The sequence below is a fragment of the Aplosporella prunicola genome, assembly GCF_010093885.1.
Source record: "Aplosporella prunicola CBS 121167 unplaced genomic scaffold K452scaffold_16, whole genome shotgun sequence".
NCBI lineage: Eukaryota > Fungi > Ascomycota > Dothideomycetes > Botryosphaeriales > Aplosporellaceae > Aplosporella > Aplosporella prunicola.
The window spans coordinates 77748-102928 of record NW_022983544.1 but is presented as its reverse complement, the minus strand read 5'-3'; the positions used below and the strand labels follow the sequence as shown (position 1 = coordinate 102928).

The 25181-nt window shown below is 52.1% G+C and overlaps 10 protein-coding genes and 1 non-coding gene across 11 annotated transcripts; 5 read left to right on the top strand and 6 right to left on the bottom strand.

Annotated features, from left to right (window-relative positions):
* Positions 1-275: 275 nt before the first annotated feature.
* On the bottom strand, positions 276-1819 carry K452DRAFT_252135 (glycoside hydrolase family 105 protein). Its single transcript, XM_033538243.1, has 2 exons — positions 539-1819; positions 276-442 (listed from the first exon to the last, which is right to left on the bottom strand). Exons 1-2 carry the CDS (start codon positions 1640-1642, stop codon positions 338-340), a joined length of 1209 nt encoding a protein of 402 aa, XP_033396192.1. The 5' UTR covers positions 1643-1819; the 3' UTR covers positions 276-337.
* K452DRAFT_47233 (uncharacterized protein) lies at positions 1740-2659 on the bottom strand. The gene is made up of 2 exons (XM_033546709.1): positions 2572-2659; positions 1740-2512 (listed from the first exon to the last, which is right to left on the bottom strand). The coding sequence occupies exon 2, from the start codon at positions 2402-2404 to the stop codon at positions 1838-1840; it is 567 nt and encodes a 188-aa protein (XP_033396191.1). The 5' UTR covers positions 2405-2512; positions 2572-2659; the 3' UTR covers positions 1740-1837.
* On the bottom strand, positions 2418-3802 carry K452DRAFT_327359 (carbohydrate esterase family 16 protein; the record flags this gene model as incomplete). Its single annotated transcript, XM_033544910.1, has 7 exons — positions 2418-2512; positions 2572-2657; positions 2726-2946; positions 3002-3040; positions 3102-3192; positions 3244-3363; positions 3423-3802. The coding sequence occupies 7 exons, from the start codon at positions 3800-3802 to the stop codon at positions 2418-2420; spliced, it is 1032 nt and encodes a 343-aa protein (XP_033396190.1).
* Positions 3803-5546: 1744 nt separating this feature from the next.
* On the top strand, positions 5547-7068 carry K452DRAFT_273041 (uncharacterized protein). The gene is made up of 5 exons (XM_033539125.1): positions 5547-5754; positions 5835-6015; positions 6086-6233; positions 6287-6524; positions 6686-7068. The coding sequence occupies exons 1-5, from the start codon at positions 5724-5726 to the stop codon at positions 6961-6963; spliced, it is 876 nt and encodes a 291-aa protein (XP_033396189.1). The 5' UTR covers positions 5547-5723; the 3' UTR covers positions 6964-7068.
* Positions 7069-8912: 1844 nt separating this feature from the next.
* Positions 8913-11122, bottom strand: K452DRAFT_334815 (uncharacterized protein; the record flags this gene model as incomplete). The annotated part of the gene is made up of 3 exons (XM_033545209.1): positions 8913-10927; positions 10991-11018; positions 11081-11122. 3 exons carry the CDS (start codon positions 11120-11122, stop codon positions 8913-8915), a joined length of 2085 nt encoding a protein of 694 aa, XP_033396188.1.
* Positions 11123-12311: 1189 nt separating this feature from the next.
* K452DRAFT_359549 (uncharacterized protein) lies at positions 12312-14099 on the bottom strand (the record flags this gene model as incomplete). Its single annotated transcript, XM_033546281.1, has 3 exons — positions 13471-14099; positions 13166-13383; positions 12312-13131 (listed from the first exon to the last, which is right to left on the bottom strand). Exons 1-3 carry the CDS (start codon positions 13774-13776, stop codon positions 12312-12314), a joined length of 1344 nt encoding a protein of 447 aa, XP_033396187.1. The 5' UTR covers positions 13777-14099.
* Positions 14100-14751: 652 nt separating this feature from the next.
* K452DRAFT_288561 (uncharacterized protein) lies at positions 14752-16822 on the top strand. The gene is made up of 7 exons (XM_033540679.1): positions 14752-15315; positions 15368-15460; positions 15546-15824; positions 15878-16110; positions 16163-16180; positions 16232-16500; positions 16554-16822. The coding sequence occupies exons 1-7, from the start codon at positions 15177-15179 to the stop codon at positions 16621-16623; spliced, it is 1101 nt and encodes a 366-aa protein (XP_033396186.1). The 5' UTR covers positions 14752-15176; the 3' UTR covers positions 16624-16822.
* Positions 16823-17057: 235 nt separating this feature from the next.
* Positions 17058-17169, top strand: K452DRAFT_t103. Its single transcript has one exon. It is a non-coding gene; the product is annotated as a tRNA-Leu (tRNA).
* Positions 17170-18621: 1452 nt separating this feature from the next.
* On the top strand, positions 18622-19718 carry K452DRAFT_351759 (uncharacterized protein). The gene is made up of 3 exons (XM_033545740.1): positions 18622-18712; positions 18765-18951; positions 19007-19718. The coding sequence occupies exons 1-3, from the start codon at positions 18639-18641 to the stop codon at positions 19565-19567; spliced, it is 822 nt and encodes a 273-aa protein (XP_033396185.1). The 5' UTR covers positions 18622-18638; the 3' UTR covers positions 19568-19718.
* Positions 19719-20132: 414 nt separating this feature from the next.
* On the bottom strand, positions 20133-20579 carry K452DRAFT_288559 (uncharacterized protein). The gene has a single exon (XM_033540678.1). The coding sequence runs from the start codon at positions 20335-20337 to the stop codon at positions 20149-20151; it is 189 nt and encodes a 62-aa protein (XP_033396184.1). The 5' UTR covers positions 20338-20579; the 3' UTR covers positions 20133-20148.
* Positions 20355-21646, top strand: K452DRAFT_288558 (uncharacterized protein). The gene is made up of 4 exons (XM_033540677.1): positions 20355-20447; positions 20506-20890; positions 20948-21083; positions 21146-21646. The coding sequence occupies exons 1-4, from the start codon at positions 20423-20425 to the stop codon at positions 21491-21493; spliced, it is 894 nt and encodes a 297-aa protein (XP_033396183.1). The 5' UTR covers positions 20355-20422; the 3' UTR covers positions 21494-21646.
* Positions 21647-25181: the final 3535 nt, after the last annotated feature.

The following is a 25181-nucleotide window of genomic DNA, read 5'->3' as shown; positions in this document are numbered from 1 at the left end:
CGCGGTATGGCGATGGAGGCTGGCTAGTTGTTATACCCACCACGAGTTATACGATTTCATGATTTTGTTAAAGCTTCCATGCGTGATGCATATCCTGCGTGTGTTAAGGCTTCGACGCGTGCGTGATGATTTCCTGCGTGTTTGTGTGCATCAGATAGGTAGCGCGTGTGTGACGGATGCAAGTCCTGCGAGTGATTTTCGGCATCAGAAACTCAATGGCATGCCAACGAAAGCGTCCAGAAGAGAGTGGTAAGTGGGTTCATTCATGAAGCATTGGTCCATCCGTCCACCCACCCATCCCGCAGCACGGCCATCCATAATAAAAAAAAATCCCACCTTACGTCGACTCCTCGCCCTGCAAAGCCTCGTACTCCAGGCTCGCGTAGATAAAGGGCCCCACGCCCTTGAGGTCGTTCTCGTCGACGTCGACGCTCGTGTAGTACTGCAGCGTGGAAATGTCAGCGTAATCACTCCATCAATCCACCACCAACCCACCACTACCACCCCCGCGCCCGCCCACCCACCCAGGCAAACTCACCTCATACGTAGCATTCCCACTCAGACTCCCCACCTCAACCGTGCCCTCCCAGTTCAGCGTCCCCTCCTGCGTCCCATTCCGCGCGACAAACATGTCCACCATCCCTTCATACGCCTTCTTCGCCGCAGGCAGCACGTCCTCCCTCTCGACGTAGCCGAGGCGCGCGCCCTTCAGCAGCGCAAACGTGAACATCGCCACGGCGCTGCTCTCGATGTAGTTGCCCTCTTTGCCCGGGTACGGCGCGTCCATGATGAGCCACCAGCCGCCGGTGGCGGCGTCCTGGGCGTCCAGCAGCCCGGTCACCAGGGTCTGGTACCAGGAGAGGAACGAGCTGTGCGCGCTGTGCGATGCCGGCAGCACGTCCAGCACGTCCAGCAGCGCCATCGCGTACCAGCCCAGCGCGCGCGACCACACGTGCGGCGCCGCGCCCGTCTCCGGGTCCGCCCAGACCGCCGTCTTGCTCTCGTCGTAGCCGTGCACGAGCAGGTTGCTCGTCTTGTTCCTGGTGTGTTCCTCGATCAGGCTAAACTGCAGCGCGACATCGTCCCACGCAGTGGCATTGTCCGCATCGAACGTCGCCGTCCACTGCGCGTAGAAGACGTCGGCCATGTAGATGCCATCGAGCCACATCTGGTCGGGGTACGTCGGGCGCCGGTGCCAGAAGCCGCCCGCCGGCGTGCGCGGCTGGTAGTTGAGCTGCTCGCGCAGCTGCGCCGCCGCGGCCTTGTAGCGCGTGCCGTTCGTCTTGGCGTACAGGTCGAGCAGGACGCGGCCGAGCAGCACGTCGTCCAGCGAGTCCTTGTCCGGGTCCGGGTACCCGTCTATAGTGCCGTCGGCGGCGACGACGCCGTCCACCTGCTCTTGCACCCAGGTTAGGTAGGTCCGGTTTTGCGTGGCCGTGTAGAGTAGGTCGTAGGCGTGGTAGAGGACTGCTTCTTGGTATTTGCGCGTCTTGTTCACGCCGTGTGCGATGAATGAGTCGCCCATCCAGGTCGAGTAGGGCTGGTGCGCTTCGGCGGCTGAGGCTCCTGCTGCTGGGGCCGCGGAGGCGAGGGCCGGCAGCAGCGCCGTGGCGAGGGCCGTGGTGAGGGCCGCGAGCTTCATCGTGGTTGACGAAGAAATCGAAGGAAGGCGTAGGTAGGTTAGATTAGGTTAATAGGATTGGGGGTTCGACGCAACGCTCGCTCTCTCTGCACAGCAAACCAGCACGTAGCTTTCCGTTCTTTTTCCTTCCACTCCCGCCTCCAGCAGCAGCAGCAGCAGCCTACTTATACGCCCGCCCTCCCTTCCGCACCCCTCTCACGCGAGGCCAAGCCCCAGCCAGGCCGCCAGCATAATAAGTCGCGCCGTCGCGCATGCATGCATATCGCCCGCCTGCCCGCCGCCAAGCCCATCTACCTGCGTCGGCCAGCGGAGTGCATGAAGCCCGGGACTGGCACGAGCGGCCGTCGCAAGTGGGCAAGAGTCGCTGCGGGACGAGGGGCCGTAGGGGCCTCGCTGGGGCGAGCGGTGGGCGGAGTGGCGGAGAATTCGCGTCCCGTCATTAAACGCGTCCCTGCATGCGCGCCCCTTCCCCACACTCGCTAGCAGGGGGCCGTGGCTTGGCGGGTGACAGGGGAGGGAGGGGCTGTGTTTTGCCTGCGGTGCTGACTCGTGGGATTGGATTGGATTGGACTGGGTTGGATGGCAGCGTGTACGGCTTTGCATTGTGCGCGTGTTTGGCATGTACGGTAACGGGTATGTACATGCGTTTTGCTGGGACGGAAGCAGTTGAAACGAAAGAAACAGCGAGCGATGATGAACGACAGGGTTTTGTGTTCTCTTTGGGATAAGATCCGAGCCAAGAAAGGCGCCCACGGCGAGCATGCGCTCCGCCCGCTCATGCGACAGCAACGGCGGCGGCGGCGGCGGCCAGCTCCCGGCGGAGCGCGGCCGCGAGGGCGGCGTGTGCTGTAAAGGTGATGTGGCCTGAGTCTGCGCGCGCGCGGTCAGCGTGTGGATCATCATGAGACGGGGAGGAGGAAAGCGCGCACTGAGCCAGAAATACTGCGCGATGGGCTGGCAGCCGTACGCGGCGTGGTTCCAGAGGATGTCTGGCTGGTCGTAGGCGCGGCAGTAGCTGCGAGTGCGCGGTGTTAGCGACGGCGAAGCGTGATGGGAGGGGGTATAGTCGAAGTATGGACGTACCTCGTGGTGTTGGTGATCCCGTACGCGGTTGCATTTTCGAGGACGCCGTTCAGGACGGTGTAGGTATCAAAGACCAGGGCATTGGCGTCTGAGTGCTGCTTTTGGAACGCGGAGGCATGGAAGCGTATGGCTGCGTTGAATTGCGCTACCTGCGTGGTGTTGGGCTGCGGATTCGAGCTGGCTAGGTTGGACGACGTTTTCTCAAGCGGTGGGAGGAGCATCTGAATAACGTTGTCAATATCTTTTAAATTGTTAAGTTCAATGGCTTGAACTTACGAAAAGGAAGTTCTTGTAGCCTCTTTGGTACACGAGCTCCTGCACGGAATGTAAGCAATTATGATTTTTCGCCTGGGTCGCAAATAGGAGATCTACGGACCACAGACTGGAAGTACGCTCCGACCAGCGTATCGTACCAAGCGGGAAAGCTGACATTTGTAAACTTCGCACTATCGTTGATGTCGTTGATTCTAGAACTACACGTCAGCTTGAATCTGAAATTTGAGGGCAAGTAAAATTACCCTATCCAGAATGCAACGAGCGTGTCTTTGGACGTCAAGTTGAGAGGCTGTCGAGCATAACGATCCCACTGCTTCACTTGATCGACGAGAGGAACGGTGTAGTTGTGATGGAGCGGCAAGCTTCAATGCGAATCAGCACCGCCTGAAATCTCCTCGACAATTGCATGAAGCAAACATACTACTCCATGCTGATATCTGAACCCGCAAACGCAAAGTCCCACAGCTTCGTCCCCGGACACTCCACCGGCAACCCCTCATAGCATCCAGTCAAATACTCGACCCAGTTGGGGCCGCCGGAGCTCGTGGTGTTTTTGACTATCTTGTCCGAGAAGAGCTGCGCGGGGGTGTAAGAATAGTTAAAGGCGTCGGAAATGAAGCTGTAGTTCCAGCGGCCTTGTGTTCCCTGGACATAAGTGTAGGAGTCGCCGAACGCGAGCAAATGCTTCATCTCGGTACCTTGGAAGACCACTGGCTGCACTTTGGGCGACCCGCCATGCGGCAGGGCGTCCACTCGGGCCAGACATGATAGACTTGCAATGACTAAAGCAAGGAAATGCATCTTTTGTTTCTGTTGCTCTTTTTGACCGAGAAATCGTGACAGCTGAAAATTGATACTTGGCAGACGAGAATGAAAAAGGAAATGCAGTTTGTAAAATGCGTATCACGGTACCTACCTTGCAAGCCAGCTATGCAGTTGTCATGCACACCCTCCCCCAGCCCTCGAGGTACGGAGTACGCTAGCTCCGCGCCACCGGCAGCGTCAAGCGGCGCCCCAGTAACGCCCATCGCGCGGGCATCGGACACTGCCACATCCTGCTGCTAGTCTCCGGGGAAAGACGCCCCATATGGAATGACGTCTGGCGGAGAAGATTGCGGAGTTGCGGGGAAGCCACAGCCGTGTCCTTGGAAGCGCTTACACCCCAGAATCCACCAATGGCCCTCCACCTCCGTTGCATCTCGTTTTGGGAGATTATTGAGGCTGAATTGGAGCGATGCGGGGGGACGATCTGGTGCGAGCTGAAGGTGCAGTAACCTCGGCACATCCCAGTCCGAGGCCGCCCTGGACCACTGCTTCGTTTTTGTAACCAACGCACCTTGAGACTGCGCCTGCCCTGTCGGATCACTCTTTGATGCCCAAGCATCGTGAGGGACTGGTCTGCATTTGACAGACTCAGGTTGCAGCTGCTGACTGACAGCTCGCTCCCTTCTCGCAATCCTCGCAGTTGTATCCACAACGGTCGTCCATCAAATGAATATAGCTGTGGGTCAAGTAGACGGCCGGGCTACAGAGGCCCAGCGATTCACTCGCTGTGCAATTGATGCATGAGTAGAGGTTGAATGAAGGAGGTAATAAGGCGTCCACTGCGGAGCCTGAAAGACACGGTCGCATAATCCTCGGAAAATGACGTTCGACTGCCAGGCCAAAGGTCTTCGACTTTCGCGTGTTCACTGCTAAAGTGCTCCGGTGCAATAAAAACATTTCGGTTCATGTTTGAACTCGCAAAATGTCATTTGCCTCTTACAGTACATACAGCCCTTCAACAAAAAGTAGACACGCAAAAAGCGTCACTTGCTCAGCCATAAGCAGAGCAAAAAGATGATGATGAGGGTGGGATTCGAACTTTGGCACTGTTAGTTTTTTGAACTTCTGAGGATTATAATAAGGTGGTTTAGCTTACCCCACGCGGTTGCCCATTAGAGATAGTAAACAGTGAACCTAAATCTAACGCCATAACCACTCGGCCACCTCACCAAGATAAGCAAACGGATTCGTTGATTGGCTTATGTTCTTGGAGCTGTGTGCACCGACGTTTTCCCGTAGATGCGGGGTCACAATCGCAGAAATCTTCGAGTCAAGAAAAGTTATCAGATCGAGAATGGTCCAGAATGTGCACACAGTCACTGGTACCCTGCCGATCCCTCAACAACATCCAAACTCGCAGTTTTCGCTGCAACGTTTCTCAACAGCGAGCCCAACCCGACCAACACTCCCGAACCTAAGCATCGGAAGCGCGTTACCGCGTCACCGCGTCACAGCGTCACCGCTGGCCCGACTGCCGAAGTTCGACCGGGAGATTACCTTTTTGGGTTAGCAGGTTTGCGAGTCTTCTGAGACGGCAGCGCTCTGTGTCGATAGCTGGATGGAGGCAGTGTGTCCGCCTCGGGCATGGTCTTTTTATGAAATTTTCTCCAGACTGTGGCGGCGGATCGGAAGTGAAGAAAAGTGTTCGGCACGGCACGCCTCATCGGGCACTAGCGCCTTGCAGCATCGCGCGAAAAAACGGCGGGGCAGCATGGAAGAAAGGCGGCAGAAAAAGCGAGCCAAACTTTAAGACAGGCGTCACTGCTTGAAAAAAACACCTGCGCTGTCCACCACTATTCTCTCTCGCAACCTCTTTCTTCGTCGCGGCCTCTGCTTCAGCTCCTTCACGTTCCGTCGTAGCACGTTTCCCCGCACCTTCGTCACCTCACCCGCAAAAATGAGCGAGATCACCCACCCCACCATCAAGGGTAAGACAGCTTTTCCCCAGCAAGGATGGCTCCGGATACGCCGCCAGACTGTCGAACCGCCCGCTGACAATCCTCCCCAGATGGCTGGTTCCGCGAGATTTCCGACATGTGGCCCGGCCAGGCCATGACCCTCAAGGTCAACCAGGTCCTCCACCACGAGAAGTCGCAGTACCAGGACGTGCTCATCTTCGAGTCATCCGACTACGGCACCGTCCTCGTCCTCGACAATGTCATCCAGTGCACCGAGCGCGATGAGTTCTCGTACGTTTCCTCCCAAACAACGGCGCAAACGGCGCGCACATGTGTGAACAATGGGCTGAGAAGGTCGCAGTTACCAGGAGATGATCACCCACCTGGCCATGAACTCGCACCCCAACCCCAAGAAGGTCCTCGTCATCGGCGGTGGTGACGGCGGTGTCCTCCGTGAGGTCGTCAAGCACGAGTGCGTCGAGGAGGCCATCCTCTGCGACATTGACGAGGTACGTACATGCAGTTTCCATTATGTCAACACACCCACTGACCCCACAACCAGGCCGTCATCCGTCTCTCCAAGAAGTACCTCCCCGGCATGTCCGTCGGCTTCCAGCACCCCGCTGTCCAGACTATTGTCGGCGACGGCTTTAAGTTCCTTGCGGACCGCAAGAACGAATTCGACGTCATCATCACCGACTCCTCGGACCCGGAGGGCCCCGCCGAGAGCCTGTTCCAGAAGCCCTACTTCATGCTGCTCAACGATGCGCTGCGCGAGGGTGGTGTCATCACCACGCAAGGTTGTAAGCCCCCTCCTTCCCCGACACATTCATCATGCTATTTTTCTCTGCCACGGCATCTCCCCAAAGCACGCTTCGTGCACGCACAACACACTTGTTTAAAAAAGCCACTCCCGAATTGCCCTTGAACCCCTCATTGTTAACCGTTTTTTCCTCTACAGCCGAGAACCAGTGGCTGCACATGCCGCTCATTGCCAAGCTCAAGAAGGACTGCAAGGAGGTCTTCCCCACGGTCGAGTACGCCTACACGACCATCCCCACGTACCCCTCGGGCCAGATCGGCTTCATGGTCTGCTGCAAGGACGCCGACCGCGACGTCACCAAGCCCGTCCGCTCCTGGAGCCCAGAGGAGGAGGAGAAGCTGTGCAAGTACTACAGCAAGGAGATCCACGAGGCTGCCTTCGTCCTGCCCACTTTTGCTCGCAAGGCTCTGCGGTAAATGCATTTTGCTGAGCTAGAGCTTCCCCATAAGAATTGGGGCTTATGAGGTATGATAGAAGAGGTTTTGATACCGAAAAAAAACGGGACGACTTTCTTGATCGACTGATGCCTGGTGCTTGTGTCTTTGACGCTGTGATACCGCATGTTATTCTCAAGTGAGGTTCACTGCATTTAACAACTGACGATGTTTCTGGTTGCAGTAGATATACGAAAGGTTTTTAACAGTCACTTATCGCTTAGAGCCAGTCATACTAGAGAACCATTGATGCAGATTGACACTGCCAATGGTATCGCAGCTCGGAGAGCGAAAAGAGAAAACATAGCCGCGCCGATATAACATTGTAGCCAGTGATGACCGTAGTTGCATAGGACAATGCCCTAAGTTGGATTCTATACCCTAAAAACAGAGCCGTAGTAAGCTGATGCGCAGAGCAAAGAGTGGCGTTCTGACCGGTGACCCTAAACTACTATAGCCACCACGTCACCACCCACTTGGCCTGCCCATGCAGACTTCTGTACAGCACCATCGCCGATCTATACAGTCACTTGTACTCGACTCTAGGTACTATTGAGAGCACAGCGGAGCACTCACGCCCCCCTTTTCATCCCCAGCACTATCTTCTTCTCCCACCATGTCGGACGAAAACACCGCACCGCACCCCAAGGCCAGGCACAAAACGCACACAACGACAGACGCCGAGACGTGATTAGTAGGTGGCGCTTAGATGTCGCTGGGGTGTGGACCTCGTGTTTACGGTTAGCCATGCTGCAATTTAGAAATCTCCGCGTCGGTGAATGGAGTGCTTCACTGAAGCGTAAGTGTACCAAGTCCCCCCGAATACAGATATTTCAAACACTGAAATCTTGTCCATGTGTCCTTGTAGGTAGAGCAAACTGCTCTCTATGGATTGATTCATAGAGGGATGTAGAGCCTGCTGGTGCAGCTGGGTAAGTAGCTCATAGCGGTTTGTATGTTAAGATCGCTACCCCTATTGCCGTGGTGGAGGGGTCGTGGACAGTGGTATGTAACAACGGTAAAGGTGTGCAAATGGCTACGCGAAACCTAGCCGCGTATATGGACGAATGCCTCTTTAAGGATGTGACGGTGCTAGTTAAGTATCCATACGAGTTTCCTTGTATGGATCTCAGGTAGGTTGTCGTTGATAGGCGTCAGTGTTGTCTTGGGCGTAGTGTTGATGGTTTTATGTCATATCACGTTCGGGTTTTGACAAGAAGGCGGCGGTTTGAGGGAGAGACCGATTACAATCATTCTGAAGATTTGGAAAGAGATAGCTACAAAGAGAAATAGGAGACGCTTCACCGTACGCCTTTGTATTTCTCCGTTCGATTCCCATATCATTCCTCCAAATCATTCTTCCATCCCATTCCTCATTTCAGTCCAGCCCCTCATCACTTATTACTTGATAAATCCCGCCTTTCCTCTCATACCATCCTTGGACTCATTCGGTAAATATTAACACATCTTCGGCACTGTCATCGGACCTTTGTTTCTCGCGGATATGAAACTTTTTGTATCCGGGTATCAAACGAAGCTGTTTTTGATACATTCGGGGGATAATGCTTTCTTTTACGACGAACCTAGTCCCTTGTGCATCCTTGTACGCTGTCAAGAATATCAAGGAACTTAGATTTTCAATATGGTAGGATTCTCCGTTTACGAGATCGTACGGTTCGAGATCCTGGCGCACTCGATAGAAGCTGATGGCCGTGTCCAGGGCTGCAGCCACGCCCATGCATCGCTCTGAACATGGGCTGGAGTGGCCGCTTGCTTTGAGGCAGTTTCTGGTGATGTATGCATAAGTTGCACACTGGTGAGAGTCCGCAAGGATCCGAGTCCAATAGCTGTGATCTATGCAGGGTATCATGACGCCCCGCGCAAGATCTGTTTTATGCGGCCAAGCCACAAAAAGGCCCTTGTTGCGGTGATCAATATCCAGTTGATCTCAGGGTACTCAGTATATCCTTCGCAAATTCCATAAGGTGTTTATAGACACCTTTGTCAGCTTTGCGAAGCTGCAATGCCCATTCCTGAAAGTTAGTAGAAGCTGAGAATGCACCCAGGACTTGGTACTTCTTTTCCCAAGTTTTTATCTCAACCTCCATGCCGTGAGCCGCTGCCCAAGTAAGGAGAAGATCAGCGACGAGTTCTCTCAGCGGGACTCCCCGAGCTATGCCTGTACAAAAGCTTACTTGAAGTCCCCAATAACAATCCAGGACTTGAAGTAGGGCTGGTCCTTCTGTGGCTTCCAGTTCTACCTTTTTGAGTGGAATTCCCGCTTGTTTGGTGTAGGTCTGGTTGTAAGAAAACAAGGCATTAGTCTGGCCGAATTGTGAGCCGAATTGTTTTTGGCTCAGTTCGTACGAATCTTGGCATACACCCAAGTTCACTAGAACTTGGGAACAGGCTCTCCGGTCTCCCTCGTCATTGATGCAGTTTTGATTGACTATGGTCACCGCTCCTATGGTCATTCTGGTAGTTGGTGGGAAAGAGGGTATTGTTGAGTCGCTAACATCGCTGACGGGTCCCCAGTGGAACTTGCTGTTCGCTGGATCCACGACGTAGAGCAATCCTCCTCCAATCTCGACTGTTGTGATTTGCTCCTCACTACCCACTGATGGGATAGAGTGTCCGGGTCCCCATATCTCCAGCAAGTCATCCAACCGGCAAATCAAGTCATGTTTGGCTTTATTCTCCGAAGAAATTACGTGGGGTTTTCGGTATACGATGCTGAACGAGAGTACTGGACCCCGTGTCATTACCGCAAGGCAGGTGAGTTCAGCAAAAGAAACATGTATTAAGGGAATATGAGCTGCTTGTTCTTCCGATGGCGATGGAAGTGCTCCTGATAATAGCAGCTCTTGTATTGTTGTGTCGATGAAAAACGGTTCAAACTTTCCCAAATGAGCCTGTGTAAATGAAACAAGGCCCACACAAAGGAATTGAGTAGCAAGTGCACAGATATGGAGGGCATGTTCCCATTCAGAATTAAAATCCCAAGAGGCAGCTTTCAGGCCCGCACTTCTGAAGTTTGATTGGTTTGTTAAGCCGGTGAAAGGTATTTCCAGCAGCTGAAGTATCGCTTCAGCAGCAGCAGCCGCCCTGGAGCTGAAATTCCCCTGTTTTGTTGATGATTGCACTTCATCCGGGAGGCTTAGTATATTGTTTTTGAGGAAAAGCACCAAGTCGAACTTGATTCGAACGAGCTCAAGATTGTTTGGCTTTGAGTCTCCATGGACTTTTTTGATGAATGTGAATGAGTCGCAGCATATATATATTTCCTGAGCATACCGAGCAGCCGTGCAAAAATTCTCCAGAGCATGATATATCCGTAATAGAGCTGTGTTGTCTGACTTTGCTTTCTCGAAAGGACTTCCATAGATCACGGCGATACGGCTATCCCCTCCAAAGACAACTGCGCCGTTCCAATCCTCTCGGTCTTTGGAAATTGGAAGGATACCTGCTAACACACAAAGCTCTTGGACAGTGTTCCGTAGATCCGTATCATATGGCCGAGTTGTTTGAGTAGTCTTGGAAAACGGCCCGGTCTGTTGATGCGCACAACCAGCGTAATGGAATGACGTTGCTGGCTCAGTTTTCTCGAAGTTGTGCGGCTCAAAGACGATCCACGGTGCGTCCTTTGCTTCATTAAGTAGTAACGTGGCCATCTCATTATGAGCGTATCCCACAGAACCAAGTTCTCGAAGCCAGTTATAATCTCCTTCCGTCATCCTTCCGAAATCGTCGTTCAAGAGTTTCACTACCCTCCATTTCTGTTGATATTCGAGAGCATCCTGGATAGTGTTGTACTGCTTGAGCTCGCCGCGATGTGAAGAACCTAAGAGCGAGTCTTCTCGAACCCATCCTGCTCCCGCGCGTGTCTTGGGCGGCGCCCCAACAAAATCTTTTAGTTGGTAATACCACTGGCCGTCGGTGGCCTCGACTTAATCGTTTATAGTCACAGAAATAGCTGGTGCGAAGATTTTTGGGTACCACAACACTTGACCTTTCTCAAAGACTGGAGTATAGCCATACTTTACACAGCGGGTCAGAAAGGTGAAAAAGGGACAATGGTGTTGAAACAGGGGAAACATACGTTTTCTTTCCAATAATCACGTCCTGGTGGCTGGGATGCCATGGCTCGAGATGAATAGAACGATGCAATTCCTCGCATACTGTGGTGCGTTAATCTCAGGGAGCTGACGCTTGAGTATGCGGACAGCAATGAGATATGCGGAGGAGTCCCGAACCTCGGACGTTTCAAAATTGCAGTCAATCACATGTGGTTATGCAGCCAAGGCCTAACCATCCAGCATCTCAGAAACACTGTAAACTACAATTTAGCTCCTTATGTTGCAGTAGGCTGTCCAGGAGATTTATACTAGTATTGCTTACCACGCTATATTAAGCCCAGGCTCCAGCCTTTCGGTATTCACGTATGAGTATTGCACGACTAAACTCAGCCCTAAGCATTCCGACTTCCTTTGAACGTAACGCAAATAAATTAGGCAAACATTACACGTCATGAAGTACAAAACCAGCTCTCTATATCTTCGTAAGCTTTAAGTAGATGTTTATATTAGGCACTAGATAAATCCACCACCCCTTTCAGCTAAATCCACCACCCCCGACCACCGCCTGCCTAATCGGGTAATTCGCCCAGCAGGAAGTTATCTTCGCAACCTCGCGACCTCGCGACACATCTTCGCATAATATCTCTTCGCGCCCACCTACGTTACCTACTTATACCCGCTAGGCACGTAGCTTTTAGCTCTTATAGTAGCGCAGTACTCTCCGCAGGTAGAATAAGTATTAGCCGGGTAACTAAACACGCGGAGGATCGAGCATTATGTAGGTAGAGAAGTAAGTAGGTAGTAGAGAACTAGAGGTAGGCGTAGGAGCATTCGCGCCCGCGAAAAAGCGACGTTTATTAATAAATCGCCTCCCCGCCTACTATATTGCGACGAAGCCGCTTTCTACTAGGAGTATTACCTAATCAGGCAGGCGGTGGTCGGGGGTGGTGGATTTAGCTGAAAGGGGTGGTGGATTTATCCATTGCCTTTATATTATTGTTCTCTAAGACTTTGCTTGTTCCAAAATATAGTATCTGCGAGCACGTGTTTGTGTTCTCTGTATGAGATTCAAAATTCGGCGTGCATTCAATTTTACTCACGATACAGTTTGGTAGGTACATGGAAGGTATATTCCAAAGCACTCTTCTCTTACTCAAAGCTTTGCAGCAATACTTTAAACGCCCCTACCTAAACGTACGAAGCTCTTTACCCAAGAAAGCGAAGGTAACGTGTAAAGTATGATACGTTGCTTAATCAGTCACTATCTGTTCTCCTCCGTTTCGAGCTTCGTTCCTGAGGAGTTGCTTCTTCCACTGCTTCATCTGCCTTCTCCCCGTCACTTTCAGGCGGCGACTTCAATCCCCTCGAAAGGCGCTGCTGATGAACTTTTTCTGCGATAGCCGATCTGCGGGTTATAAAAAGCCAACGTTGGGCCGCTTGCTGGACTTGTTGATGTAGCGAGCCTTTCTTCATGAACGTTACACGCCCAAGCCCCAGTGAATTGTAATGATTCCTGTGAGCCACGGCGTTCAAACCTTTCGCCAGCTTGGCTACCGCATCCGCATCTTGCGGCTTACTGAAATGGAAGCGCAGGTCCACGTATTCACGAGCAACGCTGACCTCCTCGGTGCGTTCGGACGTCTCCTCCATAACATCTGTGCTATCGCGCAGCGGGGCGATCCAGACGTGCTCGGCGTTGCGTTTGAAACGATCGAACAGGACCGGCTGCTGTTTTCCCTTAGGAAACCCCTTCATACTGCGAATAGTGCGCCTCAGTTCCGCCGAGTCGAAACCCACGCCATCTTTCAGTTTTTGCAACGCGGATATCAGCGCAGACGTGAAAGAAGCGGGTCCCGGTTTCTGCGTCTTCTCGTTATAGTCGCATGCGCCGAGAAACTCGAAACTGTGCCCAGGGCCGCGGCTTTCTCTGTTGAGGGCGCCTGCGTAACAGCAGTCGAAAATGAGGAGTAGATCGGCTTCCATTTCCATTAGAGAATGCTCCACAGTATGCCACGCGATTTTGTTATAACCGCGCTCCGATGCTGGTTGAGAGGTGTCCCTTGACACTGTTAGCCTGAATTTATGCTTACGAGACGCAAAGAACTCACCCAGCAATGAACAATTTGCCTGGTGTCTCATCACCCCAGCCATGGCCAGCATAGTAAATGATACAGAGGCTCCTTTTATGCCCTTCGTATTTCATGATAAACTCTTCCAGTGTCCTTTTAATTTGGCGTTCTGGCTTTGGGAAATCCGTGGCTTTCAGTGTTTGATGATCAACGGCAAAATTGTAGTCTTTCTCAAACACAGTTCTCAATCGGCGAACCTACATGAAGGCTACGTCAACATGGTTTGCAGCCCCGAATTGTAAATGCTAAGAGCCTTGAGGGTCATCAAGACACACTGTACTTACCTCATCCGAAACGTCCATGTCGCTAGATTCTTTGTCCCAAGATAGCATGAGGACCCCAGCCTGATCGTATTTCACTGGCCGAGGAGAGGCCCCAAAATTGTCTTCAAAGACGCTCCTGAGTTTGTTGTTATCCGCAATAGGAGATCCAACCAGGTTGCCCCCTGAAGGGTAGCTCTTGGTCTCAGACTGTTCGGTGACCAAGTCGGGCATCGTTTCAGTAGCCTCCCTCCTCCCCTCTCGCGAACCACCAACCCGGACTGGGAGAGGGCTTTTAGAACGAGGTGTCCTTCTTCCTTTCGGATCCATTGGGGGAGGACGAAGTTGCGCATGGCAAGTGGCTAGAGGGAATCGACCACTCGGCCTTTAAGGCTGCATTTTCAGCTGACCATAGTCGATAAGGGTATGCCAGAGCCTCATTTGCCAAGAACGACCATTACTGGTGGTTCAGAGCTTCGCCACAGTGTAGCCCCAGGGTGCGACATCAGACGATGTTTGCCTTTTGTTGCCTTGTCGGACTTAATAGTACCGAAGCGATTACGGCTGGGTTCGTTTGTGCACTGTACGCGGATAGTGCAAGGCTAAGTTTTGTGGACCGATACCTGCAGGAGGCCATTCGATTTCATTGGACAGCTGACTGAGCTGAGAGGAGAGTGCCAGCATCTTCAGCCTTGGTCGAACACAAAGGCCACAACATAATATATTGGATCGACGCTGTCTGACAGTCATGTGGCGAATTTCAGTTTGATTGGCGATTTTGCGAATATGCCTAGCTGCAGGTTGACTGCGACGTCCACGGGTGCATCTTATCTTGACCGGTCGGCATGGGCTGTACATGTGTTTTGACTGCACAGCCCACAACGTTCTGCCTTGCGAAAGCACTAAATCTCTATCCCTGGGGCATAAAAAGGCTATGCAAGTGTGTATCAAGACAGACTCACACCGACCGACAAAACGGAAGCGTCTAACAAACAATCCGCATTGTTCCGCCAATAGAGCAAGCTATGTCAGCAACAGAAAACGACAAAATTGGAGGCGCTACAGTCAGTGACGAAGCCGAGACTGCTGAAGTCACTACCTCTACAGTGGACGATGTAAAGTGCACGCATTATTCGCTTGAAAGAGCTTAGGACACTGATTATCAGCTCAGCTTAGTGACCCGGACAACTATAGAGCGTTCCAGCCGAGGAGGCGCGATGGGACGAAGAAGAAGAACGTACGTTTTCATCTACGTCGATGCCGTTTTTCAACATTTCCTCACTGATCTGCGGTGTGAAGTACGACCCGGGATTCAAGAGAGGCGACACGGCGTGGTATGCGAAAGGAGTCTTCGGGCCAGCCATGGATGTGACTGTAACCGATAGGAGGCAAGATACCGACGGTCGGTGGCTTTACCAGCTGAAAGATTCTGCTGGGGTGCCGGTGAACAAAACACATGCGGGGGCGGAGTGGGTTGCAGAGTCAAAACTCAGCAACTAGTACTGATACGGCATCCTTGTCTGTATGCGGGGTTCAGCTGGTTACACCTATGTCTTATCGTGGCGCCATTCTGGAGCCTGCAAGGCTTTCTCAGCCCTGAACATCTTTCTAAACCTCACGTATGAGCTTGAGTATTTAGCAAAGCAATTGAACTGAAGATTTCTATATTCCAAAGACACTGAGAGTCCTAACAACATTAAACAGACATACCATATTTGGACCGAGAAAAGATGAATGCCGACATCGAGCGGAATGCGGGGTTTGATGACACAAACGCGGTTAAGTCAGAAGAATGCTTACAATCGACGCCGGCAAAACGATCGACAAATGATTCGAAGACACCATTGATCAAACGCATACTCACCAATAGTATGTCATGACGCATTTCTGAATTTAACACTGAATACTCAATTCACTGTAGCTTCTGAACTCCTAAATCCGAAACGGGTTCAGTTTGGGGTACCGGATGCATTTACCGGTTGGCGAAGCAATTTGCCAGTCAATGTTAGAACGTGTAAGTGATTTTTCTAATAAAAGCATTAAGAAGCAAAAGCATCCTTCGTAAATCTCTTAACCATATAAGTTTTAACAAACTGTAGTGGAAGACAACCCTCAGGGATATCCCAGATTGGCAGCATTTCTTGACAGCGACGACAACTTCATGATATACCGCCGTTTCGGCTATATCCAATCAAGACTTCTCCTTGACAAACAAAACGAACTCCAAACTCTAGAAAGAGCACTCGAGAGAATCGACCTCGCCGAAGCGGTAACTTCAAAGAAAATCTCCAAAGGTGACACCACTGGACTTTTTAGTGGCGAACCAAGCGAGAGGAAGAAGTTGATGAGGCTTTTGGAAGTCAAGTTCACTGAATACTGTAAGACGATCTTTGACCCTTTGTACCACATTGGAAATTGAATGGAAGCCCAGCTGCCTTGCTCAACTCCGCACACCAAATCATGTCCCTGCAAAGGCCCTCAGAAAAGGACTACGGTAGCCTTCGCAATTACTTCGACGTCGAAGATCCTCCTCTTTGCGAGAGTGATGAGCAATGGATCGAATGCAAGGAAGACATGGTGACGCTGCATGCTGGCCGCGAGCATGCGTGGCTCGACGATGCTATAGAGCACTTTTTGAAGATGTTTCATTGCAGTTTCATTGAAGTAAGTTTCCAATGCTTTCCCCCTTCTTCAAAAATATCACTAATTTGAGTAGTACATCTTTTGCTCAGAGGTATGTTCCAACTAAATTCACTCCAGTAAGCTGTAAGCTGAATGTGAACAGGAAACCCGCCGCAAGACGAAAGGAAGCACCGTATACTACACTCGCAGCCGGATAGATCGACTTGTCTTGGTGATTATCACAATGATCATTTTGCTGCTTCTCGTTGTCCCCATCTACGTCCTTTACCATCTCACCAACGATTTCCCTCAAGAACCCAGGACCACTGCCATCATCATTGGCGTCCTCCTCGTCTTCACTCTTGCCTTCTCCGCTGTTCTATCCCTTTTTACAAGGGCAAGGCGCCATGAAGTCTTGGCTGCGGCTGCAGCGTGAGTATCTCGGCCGTAAAAACACCTGACAGATCTGATTTTTAAGGCTATAGATACGTTGCGGTGCTGGTAGTATTCCTTGGAAACGTAAACCCAGGACCAGGACAGAACATTGCAGACTAGAAACGAGATTAGAGGTTGAATGACGTTCGAATTATTTCTTTCAACATGGATTAAAAGTAACGAATTCAAATATTCAATAGGGAAGCTATCTTAAAATTTTGGCTCGAGAATCTTTGCATAAGATTTAATTAATACCGCTTCAGAGTATGATGTTTATCAAAGTTAGGACTATAGATAGCATTTAATTTAAGAACACGAGAAGGCAAATCGTATGTTTATTTACATGAGAAACATTAATGTCTTACATGCTGCCTTTGAGGACGACAACCTGGCACTATTAAAGCTAATTTCTTGCATGGTTATAGGGCTTACTTTTGACCAAGTACCGGCCAAGACTTGATCAGCAAAGATTCCAGCGGAAAAATTGTATGATTAACCAAGACTATCAAAATGCAGTACATATACTATGTGTGTATTGACAAAATTCATTCCAAGGCATGGTGGCCGAGTGGTTATGGCGGTAGACTCAAGACACGTTCTTAGCTGCTTCAAGCAGTCAGCATTCTACTAGGGAAACCTGCACGAGTTCGAATCTCGTCCATGTCAACATTCTTTTTTGCTCATGTATCAACATAAGAACAACCGGCAAACTTTCTTTTTTGCCCGATACAGCGGAAGAGGAACAAGTTGCAAGCACCCGAAAGTGGTTGCGGAAAGGTGATGACACGGTATCCACTTTTTTTTTTTTTTGAGCCAGCTGCCTGCAAGAAGGCAATCATCTCTGCGCGGGTGAACAAAGCCAGGCACTTGGAAATGCTGTAGATATCAAAAGTTAGAGAGAAAATGGATATCGAAATTATTTAGATGCTCCAGTCAGTACTTGAATTTTATTGTCGTTATGAGTGAGACGAGCAGCTTTCGCAGTGCGCGATGCGATGCGACGGAACGCTGTGGCCAGCCGCGCACGCTTGGGCTCGGTAGAGCAGCAAATCAGTGCCGGCCGCTCTCGGCACACTGCGCTGGCCCGCCGTGCACACAATATAAACCAAAGTGTGGTTGTAACACTCATCAACCGGTGAGGTGGCCGAGTGGTTATGGCGCTAGTTTCAGGACATCTGAAAAGGGTTCCGAAAGGAGTTTACTAGTGAGGAAACTCTCGTGGGGTATTTCTACCTTTATCCCCCTCTGTTATATGCCTTATACTAATACGACAAAAAGTTCGAGTCCCACCCTCATCATTATCTTTTGTTTTGGGGTTGGATAGACTGCTTTTTGGGTGGTGTTGGGGGGGGGGGGGGGGGGGGGGGGGGGGAAGCGTTGGTTAGGAGGGCGGTTGGGGTAGTGGTAATCCAACATCTCGTTTGCCATTCTTTTGCTTATTGTTGAAGCGAGACGGCAGTCGTGCTGCGTAGTGCTATGCTGAAATCTTCTTGTTCAAATATTTTTATATTTGTTGAGAGATCACTCGTCTTCATAGATTCAAGTCCACAGGGCTTTTGCGCACGTGCTGATTTCACCCAGTGCCTACTTTCTCCAGGATCCAGTCTACTGCGTACGCGTAGTGTTGCCTAGATTCCCAACCTCCCTCCATAGTGTGGGTATGGAAACCACCGCTAAATCCTGGCGGCAAACACAGAGCGCCTAAATAGCCCGCCTAATGGCTTGTTATACTCTCAGGCCACAGCACACAGAATCCAGACCTGCTGCGTCAGAGTCTAAATTGTCTTCGAGAAAAGGTAAATGTGGATCACGCAGGCTCGCATGCGATTGCGAGGTGATGAAGCGACTCGTCATGCGCCACAGGCGGACCGCAAGCCGATGCTTTCTCGTATGCAACAACAAATTTGCCGCCGGCCTAGCGGCTTTACACCGCCAATGCCGAGAGTGGACGCAGTCTCGTTTGGGGAGAATGTTTTCCTGTCAGCTCGGAATACCTTGCATGTCAATAGAACCTTGTGCAGATCACAGGGGTCGATGGAGCGATGGGAGAGTCTCACGATTGAAGATATCCTATAGATATCTGTGGTTCCACGCCTCGGACTGCTCGGCATTGCTGTCCACGAAAATCCCACACCATGTCGCGCCTCATTGACCAAGAAAATGCCGTGCGCACGACGCCAATGCGAGTCTGCTGTCTTGGGATGTGCAGGTAAGCCGACGCGCCACCGACCGCATTGCGGGCCTGATTGACCAGAAGCCAGGACGGGCACGCTGTCGCTCTACTCCGCGCTCCAGACCTTGGGGTATCGGCCCTACCACTTTATGGAGACTCTCTTGCATGGAGAGCGCGACTTTCCGTTGGTGACCGAGGCCTGGGATGCCAAGTTCAACGGCACGTGCAAGCCGTATGGCCGGGAAGAGTTCGACAAGTGGTATGGCGACTACGATGTAAGATCCCAATGGACATGGACACATAGTGTGGTGCGCTGACCGTGATATAAAGGCGATTGCCGATATCCCTGCATCATTGTTTGCCGATGAGCTGCTGGTAGCATATCCAGATGCCAAATTTATCCTGACAGACCGTGATCCGGACGCATGGATGGCGTCGATGCACAAAACCGTATTTGCCTCGAGTACCAACAGGGCGATTTGGTACCAAAAGTGGGTTGACTGGAAGTACACTTGGCCGATGGACAAGTCGCTCCAGATGTTCATGAAGGTTTGGTCGAATTTCGACACGGGGGACAAAGCCCGCCAGGCGTACATCGACCACGTCGCTCATGTCAAAGCTATCGTTCCGCCGGAGAAGCTGCTTGTTCTGAAGTTGGAGGATGGCTTTACTTGGGAGAAGCTGTGTACCTTTCTGGACAAGCCGATTCCCGACCAGCCTTATCCTCGTGGACATGGCGCCGAAGCTTTCAACAAGCTTTTGCAACAGATGGGACAAGATGCACTCATGCGTGCTGTTAAGCGGTGGTTGGTGTATCTGACTCCTGTTATCGCTTTTGGGGCGTTATACTACATGCCTCAGCGGGGGCGTCTGAGGCTTCCTTGGATTTGAGGACCAGTCGTTTATTTCTGAGGGTGATCAGCAACAATGACCTCTCCTTATAGAGGCAGGGCGTTATGTGTAAGGTAGAAGGTTGTCCATAAGAAAGCGAAGTCTCAATGCACATGTCTCGAAGCGCCAAACAGGTAGTCCAAAGAACCGGTCATGATAGACGTCGGAAACCCAACGTGAATAGATGCTGAAGTTGGACACGAAAGTAGCGGAAGGGTTCGAAACTGATTCTCAAAGAAGCGGAGACATAATATGTAGTCAAAGAACCGAGCAATCGCCATCGCACGTGATGACCGGATTTGCATAAGCCAATACTCTTGAAAATCAAGGATCAAAATGCATGTGTCAGTGTGGCTTCAGATGGCGTCCATTGTGTTGGGAACAGGGACTGGGTCCGGGAGGATGTTTTTATGAATATCAATGCGGGTAGGGGTGAGCTGCATGTATACTCAGAGCCACACTTCATCCCACTTAAAGTTGGCTTTGACTCAAGACAGTGAATTGAGCGGTGCCCTGCCTGAAGTTTGAATGAAAGAAGCATTTTACCTGGGAGTTGGAGGTTGTGGTCAAGTCTTGTCCTGTCAGTGTCCGAAATCCAATTCTACGGTGGCCCATACAGCCTTGTTCAGCTGGTCGGCGAGGGCCGCCGTAGCAGATCCGGACATAGCTGTCAACACCACGGGGAAGCCCAAAGAGAATACGACCGCATTTACACCATACCCCGCAATCCAAACTTCGTCTCGCTCGTCTGCAGAACAGCTGCGGCGCATTCTTTCTATCTGCGACCGTTGCACCAATTGAGCCCTAACGTCCGCCACAACCCTCACCAATCCTTAAGCACCACCACCTCCGAAGATGGATCCCTACTCCGCCGAAGGAGGTCGGTACCCTGGACATGTCCCCTGCGCCCAAAGAGCGCCCCATTAACTATCGCACAGAGCTCGTAAACATCCACAATGCCTTCCACCAAGGCCAGTACCAGCAAGTTGTTGACTTCGACACGTCCTCCTTCTCCGCCAGCAACGAGCTCCCCGCGCGCATCCTTAAGCTGCGCGCCCGCATCGCGCTGGGCCAATACGACGATGTGATCTCCGAAGCCGAAGCCGAGTCCTTGGTCCCCGACCTCGCGGCCGCCAAGACGCTGGCGCAGTACCTGAAGGATCCCTGGGACGCCGACGATGCGATTGCGGCGGCGCGGAAGCTGGCGAGTGAGCAGGGCGACAGCCTGAGCGTGCAACTGCTGGCCGGTAGCGTGCTGAGCAACGCGGGACTGAACGAAGAGGCCCTGGCGTTGCTGGCGAAGCATCAGGGGTCGCTGGACGCGTAAGTTTGCCGTTGCGCTTGATAGGCTGGGCATATAGGGCTGACGCGCGAATACAGAGTGGCTATGATTATCCAAATACATCTGCAGCAGAACCGCGCGGACCTGGCTGCGAAGGAGGCGCAGCAGGCGCGGAAATGGGCGCAGGACAGCTTGCTCGTCAACATTGCGGAGTCGTGGGTCGGACTGCGCGAGGTTTGTCCCCACTGCCACTTCCGGCTCCATGCCGATGTAACGAGACTGACAGGTGCAAATAGGGCGGTGAGAAGTACCAGCAAGCATTCTACGTTTTCGAGGAGCTGGCGCAGGCTCCCGCTTCGCAAGCTGTGCAGTCGCTCCTTGGCCAAGCCATCTCTGAGATGCACTTGGGTCGGCTGCCTGAGGCTGAGGCTGCGCTGCAGCAGGCGATTGGCTTGGACGCCAAGAACGGCGATGTCATTGCGAACACGATTGTCCTGAACACGATCCTTGGCAAAGATACCACGGAGCTGAGAAAGAACCTTGCGGAGGTGCAGCCGAAGCACCCGTTCTTCGTGGACGTGCAAGTCAAGAAGGAGGCCTTTGACGCGGCACAGGCGAAGTACGCTCCTAAGGTCCAGGCTTAAGCTGGATATGAGCGGAAAGCGCGGGTTATATGATAAATTGGTGATTCTTGTAAAATAGACCCAAACGAGCTAGCTGAGCATGGTAGCATGAGGGCAAGAACATGCCGCCGGCTGAAGACCATGGAGTAATATGAGAGCATTTCAATGGCGTGGGAACATATATGCAAGAATTGAAGGCGGATTACTGTGATCGCGCTGGAAGGCGGCTTGGGTTTTATGCAAGCGGTTTTAGATTTATGCTGCTGTCTCAACACAATATAATTTTGCAGCATGTAATGCGGCGGCGCCAAATCATAACTAACAATACTTGTGCCACTGAAGTTTTCGCAAGATGAACATAATTACCGGGATAATAATAAAAGGCGCTTAATTTTCCAGTGGCGGGTAAGGCATGCCCCAAGAGGTTCAAGAAGCGCATGAGGCATATAAGAGAAGGACGTATAACGGAGCGGCCGCTGTTGATATCATTTTCATGGTCATCAAACGTAGTTGTCCACTTGGTGTCGGAGCTCGACTGGTCTGACGTGTGTTTCGTGAATCCGGGGCTTGCACGTGAGCGGCTTGGCATGCTGCAGGGCGGCACAGCGACCCACTCTCCAAGCTGAGATCCAAGAATCTTCTCTCGCACTTCCACCTTCCTATCTCGTCTTACAAGTCACCGGCCATGGCTCTCCGACAACCCTCAGAGCAACGTCCCACATGCGACTTGATTGAACCAACAAGGTCTCTCTTGCCTCCACGTACCGTTCACTCCGCCTCCTCCGACCGAGCATCATTGGCGGTCACCAGCTTCTAATTCGGGACACCAATGCGGACTGACAACTCAGAGCTGACCGTCTCCTTTTGATGAGCAACTGGTGCTTTTCCGCCTCGCTGTCGTTTGCCAACACGCGCTCGCACCTCTGGGCGCTCTCACCCCTCTTAGCCCGCACGGTTGGAAATCCTTTCGTCCCTGGCCGTTCGTATCGAGAAGGCGATGACGTACGGAGCATACTGCAAAGTAACCACCTATCCTCCACCAAACATCATACACGGAGAAGCGACCGCTCTTGATGGCTTTCCGAGTTGAGCAATTACCTTGTCGAGCGACGGCGGTAGCATACTTAATGACTCATGAGAGAAGACAAGGTTCCATCACCTGTTCCGAAGCAGCACGTCAGGATCACCTGGGCTGAGTCCACCGCGTCGGAGTGCCTGCCGATCGGGATACAGTGTTGCAATCATCAGCCAGGCTTCACGTCGCTTTTCGGGACATGATCGCACGCCTGCGGGTCGCGAAGAAGTTGAATGACTTCAGATTGACCCTTGACGTTGCTCGGTCCGCCCGCCAGAGATCTGCGGCTCACCGGTTCCGCTCCCACGGGCAAAGGCTGACCACCAATCTGTGGAAACAAATGAAGGGTTTCGTAGAATTTGCACAGTGGCTGACACTGACAAGTCGGTTGATTGTCTGATCAGCAGTCTCAAACGCAGCGCACCCCTCAAATCAGGTCCCTCTATATGATCCATTACCAAGCGATGTTCCAACTGGCATTGCTGATCCGAAAGGCCGCGCGCCGGTCTTCGCTTCTTTCCGGAATACGGGATTATCAAGCTGACCTCGCGGGTGCATAATCATGGTGGTTGCTATTTCCAAAACCTCCTAGGGTCTAGGTAAGGGGAGCCCGGACAGAAAAACTTGACCTGACGATCAGGCGACTGCCGTTCAGGCAACCCAGCCGTTGCGGGGGCCTATTGTCGAGGTCCGCCCGCACAGGGCCTTCTCACCGGCGTGAGCGAAGCAGCGTCTGCTGCAGTGTTTTTCCTGGTCGAAGTGAGGAGAAGGGACGTTGATTCCTGTGCCACGTCGCCGAGGAGGTGCTGACCGGAAATTGGCAAGAGATCTGCTGTGTAACCGAGACCTCGTGCCTGCAATGCCACTGGTCGCCAAATGCCGCCTTCCATGCTCGTCGCAATCATTCCGGCAGAAGGGTGGCAGCGCCGGCAAAGGATCTGCCAGCGCTGCTCGGGAGGCCCACGCCCGTAAGTGGACTGGCGATCTGTTCCCCTGTCGGCCAGCTGCAGAGGTCGCGTTACATTTCAGACCCGAGCGCGAGGAACAAAAGCACGGAAAGCCAATCTAACCGGCTCGATCGCCGCAAGGTGTTGCAAATGCCGCAGAGGCAGCGCGCGTGCTGAGACGGCCAGCGACGCAGAGAGGCCGAGGCGTCGGTGAGCAGATCAGAGAGCAGCTGGGATTTCGGTGGTAAGCGTCTGCTCTGGAAGGGCGCAGAGGAGGGCGCAGCACGCTGGCGTTGACTTTGCTTTTGCTCTTTCGCTCCCTGACACGTCAACCGAGCATGGCGCGGTCCGCTAGTGCGACACTGGCACCCACGGCGCACATGGCGGATGCACACTAATCTCTCACCGACCCGCCTTCTCCCGCCGCTGGGAACCAAGCAGCAGGTTCTTTTAACTGCGGCGCCTCCCTCAGCCAATCCCGCTAGAAAGCGACCGCAGACACCCTTGTCCAGCACGCGTTGGCCCCACCGCATGACCAACAACGCAGCACCTTCCAACTTCCCAGCCTCGCTACCCCTCCGTGCTTTTTATCCGCCCCTCCCCGCCTCTTTTCTCTCTTCTTTCCTCCCCATCTTTCACCTTTCACTCAATCAACGCCCTTCGCAACATCTTCGCTCGCCCGAAAAAAAAAAAAAAAAATCTTCTTTTGTCGCCTTGAGCCGAAGCATCTATTCAGAGAAGGGAAAGAAACAGACTCACAGGAGATTGGGAGCAATTGAGCAGTACTCTGCTCCCCTCATAATGAAAACTCGCAGCCGCGAATCAGGAGCCACTACCAGGTACTTCCCAGCCGGTCCCTTTTCAAAGTCACTATGTTTGTCGTTTGGTTGCACCACATTGTAAACACGCACTGTTTTTTTTTTTTCCCTTTTTTTTTTTTTTTTGTTATTTTTTTTGGTTTCTTTCCTTTGTTGCCATAAAAGGTATGTCACAGCCACAGGAATTCAGCCGCCCGGCTTTGAGCAGAAATCTCCACTTTTTCCCGGATAGGATTTTGTCTGCCGTTGGACCACATTTCCACAAGGACATTTCCGTTTTTGAGGACCACGCCGAGGATTACTCCAGGACTGTAACTCATCGTGCCGCTTGACGGCATTTGCGCCTTGTGCGCTGCCGTGCTTTGGCCTTCTGGCCTAGCACATGCGATGACAAGCGATGACAAACAATGACTACGACACAACAACTGCTCGCTGAGCTTGCAATGATTATTTTCTCTGGATTTTTTGCCGCTGGCGTTTCGACATCTTTCCCATTGGAGTCAAGCCGGACATTGCCGCAGGATCTTTTGCCATGGACAAGCCCTTGGATCATACAACAACGCCAGGATAGTAGACTTCGTATATATCGACAACAGTGTATCAGCTCGGTCTGGTAACGATCGACTTCTCTCGCTGGGTTGCGGGGGTCATCGGATTACTTCGACGCGATACGACAACAGCAATGAGGAGCATGCTCCTAGATATGATATCATACTGCATCCGCAGTTGGACACCACGGGGATTGGTCCCGAACAATGTTTGCTTTCCTGGCTTTCTCTTTTCTCTTCTGTCCACATTCAGGCCACATCAGGATTATCCCCATGGAGTTGGAATTTGGAAAGGCTGCCAGGCCTCAGTAGTACGTACCT